This window comes from Drosophila mojavensis, unplaced genomic scaffold, assembly GCF_018153725.1.
Source record: "Drosophila mojavensis isolate 15081-1352.22 unplaced genomic scaffold, ASM1815372v1 contig_36, whole genome shotgun sequence".
Lineage (NCBI taxonomy): Eukaryota > Metazoa > Arthropoda > Insecta > Diptera > Drosophilidae > Drosophila > Drosophila mojavensis.
In genome coordinates, this window is record NW_025318858.1 from 24,641,287 (window position 1) to 24,651,751 (window position 10,465).

A 10,465-nucleotide genomic window follows, 5' to 3' on the forward strand; every position below is an offset into this window, starting at 1 on the left:
CATGAATTCATGTATGCTTAAATTTTTTGTTAATTCGTTAATCACTTAGTTCCTTGTCAACATATTAACATTTACCGTTTTACGTATCCAGCTCGTTAATTAATTTGAATTAAAATATGTGCGCTTTAATAGCATTTAAATAATTAGTTGCATGGCCTTGTCTGCGTATATTTTATTTAGTGGGCTCGCCATTGAACAGACATGTTAATTTAAATGAAAGTGCATAAAATACGGAATACGAAAGTAATGCATTAAAAAGTGCGGGTAGTGCCGAGTGGAATCCTTCAAAACGCTACTGCGTTCATTATTTTGAAGTTAAATTTGTTTAAAAATCCATATAATGTATAAAACCCTTTCTCTTGCATTTCCTGTATGCTAATTTCTACCTTAACTTAATAGAAATAGGAAAAACAGTTCTATTAAAACGTTAGATACATTTTTGGTAAATGTCCAATTTAATTATAAGCCCATTCATCTGGTCTATGCGATCAAATACAGGAATCAAAATGTAAAAGAAAAATGTAAAAATGGTTGTAGACATATGTGAAAACCTAAATTTGTGCTATTGATGTCCACAGCGAAAGCCAAGAAGCTATTGCCTTCTGTTGGGTGCTACCATGTACCATGGGTTTCTTAGCCGAGGGACTTCTCATATGTTTATCTTCCATTTACTTGCTTGCTTCAAATACAGGTCCAGATAAGATACTATCAGAATCAAGCGTTTGTTGCTTCCACAATCGCACGGTCTTTGCTTTTGGCAAAGCTGTCCACAGTGTTATCACAATTGCCATTGGTAAAAATATTGACTGATTGTAGCTGTTATTCGTGGTGGTATTCCTACCATCATCATCATCCTTTTCTTTTGCACGGCCGACCCTCACCGCGGCCTCGGATTCTGTTACAACTGTGGCAACTAGCGCAACTGATTTTAGATTTCCTAGCAACAGGTGCAACTATAATCTCATCTTCCTCATTCTCGCTGGAACACGGTATCTTTCTAGGTACCGGACCAGATACGTCACTCCCCGAATCACAAATTATCGGGGGTCTTGTTTTCATAGCACAACATCCTTTGAATTTATTAGTTACCATTGGACCATCGTAGTCTTCATCATCGGTGGAATAATTTATCTTTCTAGATACTGGTTCGGGTAAGTCACTCCCCGAATCACATGGTTCCACCGACCTCTTTGGAATCTTGCAAGCGGCATCGCATACTGGCAGAGGTATTAAAACGGGCGGTGCTTTAGCGTCTATATTGCCTAGCACCATGGGTTTATTAGCCGTGGGACTTGCTAAATGTCGTTCGCCTTCATCATCCGAGGAAAGATATACTTTCCGCGTTTTCTTCTCTCTAGAGATGTCGCTCCCAGAATCACATGTTGGCAGTGGTACAGGCGCTGCTACTGGCGCAAACCATTTGCAGCAATTTAACTTGCATTTCTTAGGCCTGGTGCTTGTTGCAGCTTCGTAATCTTCATCATCTGTGGAATGATACAATTTTCGAATTTTCTTCGTTCTAGATACGTCACTCCCCGAATCACATGGTTCCACTGACCTCTTAGGAATCTTGCAAGTTGCATCGCATACCGGCAGAGGTATTAAAACTGGCGGTGCCTTAGCATCTATATTGCCTAACACCATGGGCTTATTAGCAGAGGGGCTTGTTAGATGTCTTCCGCCTTCATCATCCGATGAAATATATGCTTTCCGCGTTTTCTTCTCTCTAGAGAGGTCACTGCCCGAATCACATGTTGGCAGTGGTACAGGCGCTGCTACTGGCGCAAACCATTTGCAACAACTAAACTTGGGTTTCTTAATTCTGATACCTTCCACGTCTTCATCATCGGTGGAGTGATACACCTTTCGCGTTTTTTTCTCCCTAGATACGTCACTCCCCGAATCACATGGCTCCACTGACCTCTTTGGAATCTTGCAAGTTTCATCGCATACCGGCAGAGGTATTAAAACTGGCGGTGCCTTAGCATCTATATTGCCTAACACCATGGGCTTATTAGCAGAGGGGCTTGTTAGATGTCTTCCGCCTTCATCATCCGATGAAATATATGCTTTCCGCGTTTTCTTCTCTCTGGAGAGGTCACTGCCCGAATCACATGTTGGCAGTGGTACAGGCGCTGCTACTGGCGCAAACCATTTGCAGCATTGTCCTTTGGGTTTCTTGACCCTGGGTTCCATAGTACCTTTGACTACTTCAGCAGGGAATGGAGAAGGTGGAGGCAATTTTGGGGCTCTCATCTCCGACTCAGGTGCTTGCACCGACCTTTTTCGGGTCTTGCATGTTGGTACACATATCGGTAGAGGTATGCAAAGTGGCGGCGGCTTTGCGTCTCTATCCCCCAGCACCATGGGTTTATTAGCAGTGGGGCTTGTTAGATGTCGTTCGCCTTCATCATCCGAGGAAATATATGCTTTCCGCGTTTTCTTCTCTCTAGAGAGGTCACTACCCGAATCACATGTTGGCAGTGGTACAGGCGCTGCTACTGGCGCAAACCATTTGCAACAACTAAACTTGGGTTTCTTAATTCTGATACCTTCCACGTCTTCATCATCGGTGGAGTGATACACCTTTCGCGTTTTCTTCTCCCTAGATACGTCACTCCCCGAATCACATGGCTCCACTGACCGCTTTGGAGTCTTGCAAGTTGCATCGCATACCGGCAGAGGTATTAAAACTGGCGGTGCCTTAGCATCTATATTGCCTAATACCATGGGCTTATTAGCAGAGGGGCTTGTTAGATGTCGTTCGCCTTCATCATCCGAGGAAATATATGCTTTCCGCGTTTTCTTCTCTCTAGAGAGGTCACTACCCGAATCACATGTTGGCAGTGGTACAGGCGCTGCTACTGGCGCAAACCATTTGCAACAACTAAACTTGGGTTTCTTAATTCTGATACCTTCCACGTCTTCATCATCGGTGGAGTGATACACCTTTCGCGTTTTTTTCTCCCTAGATACGTCACTCCCCGAATCACATGGCTCCACAGACTTTTTTGGAATACGGCAAGTTGGTACACATATCGGTAGAGGTATTACTGGTGGTGCCTTTGCATCTATATTTCCAAGCACCAAGGGTTTATTAGCTGTGGGGCTTGCCAGGTGTCTTTCGCCTTCATCATCCGAGGAAATATATGCTTTCCGCGTTTTCTTCTCTCTAGAGAGGTCACTGCCCGAATCACATGTTGGCAGTGGTACAGGCGCTGCTACTGGCGCAAACCATTTGCAGCATTGTCCTTTGGGTTTCTTGACCCTGGGTTCCATAGTACCTTTGACTACTTCAGCAGGGAATGGAGAAGGTGGAGGCAATTTTGGGGCTCTCATCTCCGACTCAGGTGCTTGCACCGACCTTTTTCGGGTCTTGCATGTTGGTACACATATCGGTAGAGGTATGCAAAGTGGCGGCGGCTTTGCGTCTCTATCCCCCAGCACCATGGGTTTATTAGCAGTGGGGCTTGTTAGATGTCGTTCGCCTTCATCATCCGAGGAAATATATGCTTTCCGCGTTTTCTTCTCTCTAGAGAGGTCACTACCCGAATCACATGTTGGCAGTGGTACAGGCGCTGCTACTGGCGCAAACCATTTGCAACAACTAAACTTGGGTTTCTTAATTCTGATACCTTCCACGTCTTCATCATCGGTGGAGTGATACACCTTTCGCGTTTTCTTCTCCCTAGATACGTCACTCCCCGAATCACATGGCTCCACTGACCGCTTTGGAGTCTTGCAAGTTGCATCGCATACCGGCAGAGGTATTAAAACTGGCGGTGCCTTAGCATCTATATTGCCTAATACCATGGGCTTATTAGCAGAGGGGCTTGTTAGATGTCGTTCGCCTTCATCATCCGAGGAAATATATGCTTTCCGCGTTTTCTTCTCTCTAGAGAGGTCACTACCCGAATCACATGTTGGCAGTGGTACAGGCGCTGCTACTGGCGCAAACCATTTGCAACAACTAAACTTGGGTTTCTTAATTCTGATACCTTCCACGTCTTCATCATCGGTGGAGTGATACACCTTTCGCGTTTTTTCTCCCTAGATACGTCACTCCCCGAATCACATGGCTCCACAGACTTTTTGGAATACGGCAAGTTGGTACACATATCGGTAGAGGTATTACTGGTGGTGCCTTTGCATCTATATTTCCAAGCACCAAGGGTTTATTAGCTGTGGGGCTTGCCAGGTGTCTTTCGCCTTCATCATCCGAGGAAATATATGCTTTCCGCGTTTTCTTCTCTCTAGAGAGGTCACTGCCCGAATCACATGTTGGCAGTGGTACAGGCGCTGCTACTGGCGCAAACCATTTGCAGCATTGTCCTTTGGGTTTCTTGACCCTGGGTTCCATAGTACCTTTGACTACTTCAGCAGGGAATGGAGAAGGTGGAGGCAATTTTGGGGCTCTCATCTCCGACTCAGGTGCTTGCACCGACCTTTTTCGGGTCTTGCATGTTGGTACACATATCGGTAGAGGTATGCAAAGTGGCGGCGGCTTTGCGTCTCTATCCCCCAGCACCATGGGTTTATTAGCAGTGGGGCTTGCCAGGTGTCTTTCGCCTTCATCATCCGAGGAAATATATGCTTTCCGCGTTTTCTTCTCTCTAGAGAGGTCACTACCTGAATCACATGTTGGCAGTGGTACAGGCGCTGCTACTGGCGCAAACCATTTGCAACATTCTCCCCTGGATTTCTTTGCCCTACTGCTTGTCGCAACATCGTAGTCTTCATCATCGGTTGAATGATACAATTTTCGCATTTTCTTCGTTCTAGATACGTCGCTCCCCGAATCGCATGGCTCAACAGGTTTTTTTGCGGCCTTGGGCTGTGGCGCACATACTGGCAGAGGTAAAGGTGCTGCCACTGGCCCAGACTTTGCCTCTTTATTGCCGAGTACCATAGGCTTATTAGCTGTGGGGCTTGTCACCTGTCCTGCGCCTTCATCATCCGTGGAATAATGTATTTTTCGCGTTTTCTTCTCTCTCGATAGGTCACTTCCCGAATCACATGTTGCCACTGGTACAGGCGCTAAAAGAGGCGCAAACTTTGGCCACTTGCAGCATTCTCCCTTGGGTTTCTTAGCACTGGGTTCTTTAGGAGTTTTGACGACTTCAGCAGCGATAGGTGGAGGTAATTTTGGCAGTTTCTTCTCCGAAGCACGTGCTTGCACTGACTTTCTTCGTGTCTTGCATGTTGGTACACATATCGGTAGAGGTATGGGTGCTACTACCGGTGTAACCTTCCGCTCTTGAGGACCCTTTTCCTCTTTACTGCCTAATACCATCGGCTTATTAGCCATGGGGCTTGTCATTTGTCTTTCACCTTCATCATCGGTAGAATGATATCCTCTCCGCTTTCTAGATATTGGTCCAGATACCTCGCTACCCGAATCGCATGGTTCCCTAGGCTTCTTTGCGGCTTTCGGTTCTGGCGCACATATTGGCAGAGGCAATGGCGCTGCCACTGGCACAAACTTTCCCTCTTTATTGCCGAGTACCATAGGCTTATTAGCTGTGGGGCTTGTCACCTGTCCTTCGCCTTCATCATCCGAGGAAAAATACGCTTTTCGCGCTTTCTTCTCTCTAGATAGGTCACTGCCCGAATCACATGTTGGCAGTGGTACAGGCGCTGCTACTGGCGCAAACCATTTGCAACATTCTCCCCTGGATTTCTTTGCTCTACTGCTTGTCGCAACATCGTAGTCTTCATCATCGGTTGAATGATACAATTTTCGCATTTTCTTCGTTCTAGATACGTCGCTCCCCGAATCGCATGGTTCAACAGGTTTTTTTGCGGCCTTGGGCTGTGGCGTACATACTGGCAGAGGTAAAGGTGCTGCCACTGGCACAGACTTTGTCTCTTTATTGCCTATCACCAAGGGTTTGTTAACTGTGGGGCTTGTCATTTGTCCCTCGCGTTCATCATCCGAGGAAATATACGCTTTTCGAGCTTTCTTCTCTCTAGAGAGGTCACTTCCTGAATCACATGTTGCCAGTGGTACAGGCGCTGCTACTGGCGAAAACCATTTGCAGCATTCTCTCTTGGATGTCTTAGTCCTGGGGGCTTTTGCACCTATCTCGTCTTCATCATCGGTGGAGTGATATATTTTCCGCGTTTTCTTCTTCCCAGATATGTCACTACCTGACTCACATGGTTCTGCTGGCTTTTTTTCTGTCTTGGCTTTTGGGACACAAATTGGCAGAGGTATAGGTGCTACCACTGGCGGTTTTCTGGACTTCGTTTCCTTAGTACCCAGCACCATGGGCTTATTAGAAGTGCGGGTTGTTACATGTCGGTCACCTTCATCATCGCTGATATGATACTTTCTCTTTCTAGATACGTGTCCAGATAACTCGCTCACAGAATCACAAGTTTCTTGCTTCGATTTTCGCGGGAATCCTATGGGCACTGGTGCAGCTATTGGCACCGGTGCAATCTTTGAGCCTCTCCTGCCTTGTGCCTTAGATTTTTTCGTACGTTTATCACCTTCTTCATCGGAATGATCCTCCTTTTGCAATGCTTTCTCTTTTTTTAACCGTCCAGATAAGTCACTGCCAGAATCACAACTTTCTTGCTTCGACTTTCGCGGCATACCAAGTGGCAGTGGCAGGCTTCTTCGCGCAGGCTGAACCTTTGGCTCCTCAGCTTCTGGCTCTTTTGCCGGTACTGGCATCGTTTTTGGCTCCGCAACTGCTATTGGCTCGTGCTCTGGCTCTGGCTCTGGCTCTGGTATTGCTACTGGAACTATTATAGGCGCTCTCGTTGGCTCAGGCACTGGCATTGGCTCTGGCGTTGCCATTGTCATTGGTACATCACAAACACACTCACACTCCACCAGAGTTTCAGTTGCTTTAGCCTCGGCTTCTGACACTGCAGCTTCATCCTCAATAATGAAGTATAATGGATCGTACTGGCATAGACGTTCCTGAAACAGTTCCGGGCCCGGAAAGCTGGGTTGGGTGCCGCGATGGCCAACAGCATGTGCGGCACAAATATTGGCAGCACTAATGTGACTCTCTCGCATCAAATTGGGATAGATTGATATGTGATAAGCCAAGCTGCCCAGAAAAGCATCGGACGCACCCGAAGTATCCGTCAAACAGTGGACGCGTGGTGCGGGGACATAGGTGCACAAATCCGGTTCACTCCTCGACATGTAAACGGCACCCCTGTCGCCCATGGTAATGATCACACTATTGGCACCCATCTCAATCAGATCAGTAGCCGCTGCTTTGGCATCCTGCAATGTGTCGATCTGCTCACGATTGGTTAGCTGCGCCGCCTCTAATCTATTACAGCATAGAATCGTTGGTGCTCTGATCAGTTCCAAATTCATGTCTGGGTGGGCTGGCGAGACATTTAATATAGACACTCCCTTGAATTGATGTAACGCGAAGAGGACAATCCTCTCGTCTGTTTCCAGTTGGCAAAGTAGAACTTTAGCATGCCTGAACAATTTTCTGGCGTTCAAAACATCGGTGCACTTTAGCATCATATTCGCGCCAGATAGTACAATGTTCATATTTCGAGCATTTTCAGCCACATTGATCTCAGTTAGGCCAGTGCACTGGCCATCAACTATTTGAACATGATCTACATTGATATCCAATTCTTTCAAGTATTCTAAGTATTGTGCGCCTAACTTATCGTTGCCCAGTTTTGAGATTAGAGCGCATCTGGCACCTAATTTTGCAGCAGCCACACACTGATTAGCCCCCTTGCCCCCATAACAACACTCACGATGCACGGCAAAAACAGTTTCTCCCGATCTGGGCAGTTCATTGACATAGCTGCATGAATTTGGAATAACTGTTATAGTTTGAATGACAATTTGTATTGAGGCGAGCTTACCTAATATAATCAATATTTGATGAACCAAAGACCAAGACATCTAGCTCCATTTCATCTTTTTTGTGCATACATGGGGACAGGGTGTTAAAAAAAACGTACTGATTACAAATTTAAAAATGAATGACTTAAAACTCATTTGTTGAAGTTCATACATATTACATATAAATCAGCAAATCAGATAAGCGAAATTCCGATTACTAGGGAGCAATTTGCGTACATCTCTTCTTAACCAACATAATATATACTATAAATAAATTCAACTTCATGTATTTGATTTGCAGCCAACTAGAGGTTGACTGAAAGTTTGATTACAATATTGGAAATGTAGTAAATGACTAATCTGGCCGATTAGGAGATATTGTTAACATACTCCATAACAATCTTGTATACGCATACATCGATACAATTTACAGTTTTAGACTAAAATAAAAAGTATCATGCTTGTCACTGACAAAAAGTGTTCAATAAAAAGCACCCGCCACCTTCGATGGAACCTTAAAAAGAAACTTCGCCTCTACCATCACTTCCTTGAGTCCTCCCGATGGGACAAATCCCACTAGTTTAGGCACTACGGATTTTTTAGCAGCCCAGCTCTTCAGCAACTTATTCCATTCTCAATGGGTTCACAGTATGAAAAAAAGAGGAACATGTATGTTTTCTCTGAAGAAGGTTTTATTAGAGAAGTTTTAAGAGAAAATAAAGACTGGTAATTTTGAGCGTTCAAATTTTGAAATTGAATTACTACTAATTTTACTGGTGGTTGAAGTGTTTAGAATGTGAGCTCTCGATTGATGTTTTTAACATTTGATTAACATTTGAGATTTGGGCTGCTGCTTTCTTGCCTGACGCTGGCGTTGTCTTTGCCGCTGTCACCGCAGCAGGCACTGCCACTCCTGCGGACACTATCATTGCCGCTGGCGATCCCGTTGCCCTTGGGTCTGCCAATGCTGCTGGTATTTCCTCTGCCGTGGTGATTGGCTCCGGCGATGTCGTTGTTGCTGGCTCAGCTATTGGAGCTACAACTGGCGCAGGTTCAGCTGCTGCCACAGGGGCCGTTACCGTTTTTTCGGCTGGCGCAGCAGCATTTAAGTCTCTACCAGTATCGTCTTCAATAATATAGTACAATGGATCGAACTGGCATAGACGCTCCTGAAACAGTTCCGGGCCCGGGAAGCTAGGCTGAGTGCCGCGATGGCCAACAGCATAGGCGGCACAGATATTGGCAGCAATTATGTGACTCTCTCGTATCAAATTAGGATATATCGATATGTGATAGGCTAAACTGCCTAGAAAGGCGTCGGACGCACCCGAAGTATCCGCCAAGTAGCGGACTGGCGCTGCCGGACACTGGGTGCACAAATCCGGCTCACTGCTAGACAAGTAAATGGCCCCCATATCGCCCATGGTAATGATCACGCTTTTAGCACCCATCTCAATCAGATCAGTAGCCGCTGCTTTGGCATCCTGCAATGAGTCGATCTGCTCACGATTGGTTAGCTGCGCCGCCTCTAATCTATTACAGCATAGAATCGTTGGTGCTTTGATCAGTTCCAAATTCATGTCTGGGTGTGCGGGCGAGGCGTTCAATATGGACACGCCCTTGAAATGATTTAGTGCATAGAGGACAGCCTTCTCGTCTGTTTCTAGCTGGCAAAGAAGAACTTTTGAGTGTCTGAATAATTTTTTCGCGTTGCTGGCATCGGTGGCTTTTAGCATTAGATTTGCGCCGGAAAGTACGATGTTCATATTTTGGGCATTTTCAGCCACATTGATTTCAGTGAGGCCCGTCGACTGGCCATCCATCATTTCAACGTGATCCACATTGATCTCTAATTCCTTCAGATATTCTAAGTATTCTGCGCCTAATTTATCGTTGCCCAATTTGGAGATTAGAGCGCATCTGGCACCCAATTTGGCAGCCGCCACACACTGATTAGCCCCCTTGCCCCCATAGCAACGTTCACGGTGCATGGCAAACACGGTTTCTCCCGATCTGGGCAGGTCATTGACATAGCTGCATAAATTTGGAATAACTGTTATACATAGCTTGAATGACAATTTGTATTGGGGCGAACTTACGTAATATAATCAATATTTGATGAACCAAAAACCAAGACATCTAGCTCCATTTTGTTCTTTTTGTGCTTGCAGATGGGCGGGCTATTTGAGAATTTTATTGACTTCAATTTCAAAATGACTGACTTAAAAGTCGCTTTCAAAGATTTATACAAATTGCTCATATTATATATCAGCAAAGCAAATAAGAACAACAATTTCGAGATCTGAGGAGCAAGGTTGAGAATATCTGGTTTTAAATAACACACAACACACAATGATTAAATTAAACTTCAAACATTTGACTTGCATATACAGCCAACTATAGGCTGAATAAAAGGTTGATCATAGTATTTAAAAAATTGTTCACTGACTCATCTGGCAGCTATCGAAAAAAAAATATATATATGATCAAGATTTCATATTATGGTGTCAGCATTTAAAAAAGAGGTGGGTATAGTCTTTAGAGGTTTTATATTATACATATTTAAGCAGAGAATCAACTTATATATATTCTTAGATGCGTAATTTTGATAAAGTAAAATTGTGA

At 45.0% G+C, this 10,465-nt stretch overlaps 2 protein-coding genes across 6 annotated transcripts; both read right to left on the minus strand.

Moving 5' to 3' along the window:
• Positions 1 to 419: 419 nt before the first annotated feature.
• LOC6577735 lies at positions 420 to 7,987 on the minus strand. Of its 5 annotated transcripts, none has more exons than XM_044008729.1 (4): positions 7,861 to 7,982; positions 4,677 to 7,799; positions 2,876 to 3,958; positions 420 to 2,152 (listed from the first exon to the last, which is right to left on the minus strand). In XM_044008729.1, the coding sequence occupies exons 1-4, from the start codon at positions 7,926 to 7,928 to the stop codon at positions 850 to 852; spliced, it is 5,577 nt and encodes a 1,858-aa protein (XP_043864664.1). In that variant the 5' UTR covers positions 7,929 to 7,982; the 3' UTR covers positions 420 to 849. The 5 variants fall into 5 exon arrangements, with proteins under 5 accessions (XP_043864664.1, XP_043864663.1, XP_032584848.2 ...); XM_044008728.1 differs by having other exon boundaries at positions 420 to 1,789; positions 2,153 to 3,958; positions 7,861 to 7,981; XM_032728957.2 differs by lacking the exon at positions 2,876 to 3,958 and having other exon boundaries at positions 420 to 1,417; positions 4,317 to 7,799; positions 7,861 to 7,987.
• A 523-nt stretch (positions 7,988 to 8,510) lies between these two features.
• Positions 8,511 to 10,223, minus strand: LOC6577736 (ribokinase). Its single transcript, XM_002003650.4, has 2 exons — positions 9,940 to 10,223; positions 8,511 to 9,874 (listed from the first exon to the last, which is right to left on the minus strand). The coding sequence occupies exons 1-2, from the start codon at positions 10,098 to 10,100 to the stop codon at positions 8,611 to 8,613; spliced, it is 1,425 nt and encodes a 474-aa protein (XP_002003686.3). The 5' UTR covers positions 10,101 to 10,223; the 3' UTR covers positions 8,511 to 8,610.
• Positions 10,224 to 10,465: the final 242 nt, after the last annotated feature.

Excerpts from the sequence above, each read along its gene's own strand:
- LOC6577735 (XM_044008727.1), bottom strand. The coding sequence starts at position 7,928 with ATGCACAAAAAAGATGAAATGGAGCTAGATGTCTTGGTCTTTGGTTCA. Across the intron at positions 7,800-7,860 it reads TCAAATATTGATTATATTAG|CTATGTCAATGAACTGCCCA; the intron begins GTAAGCTCGCCT and ends AAATTCATGCAG. Across the intron at positions 3,959-4,676 it reads AGGGGAGAATGTTGCAAATG|GTTTGCGCCAGTAGCAGCGC; the intron begins GTTTGCGCCAGT and ends TTGTTGCAAATG.
- LOC6577736 (XM_002003650.4), bottom strand. The coding sequence starts at position 10,100 with ATGAGCAATTTGTATAAATCTTTGAAAGCGACTTTTAAGTCAGTCATT. Across the intron at positions 9,875-9,939 it reads TCAAATATTGATTATATTAC|CTATGTCAATGACCTGCCCA; the intron begins GTAAGTTCGCCC and ends AAATTTATGCAG.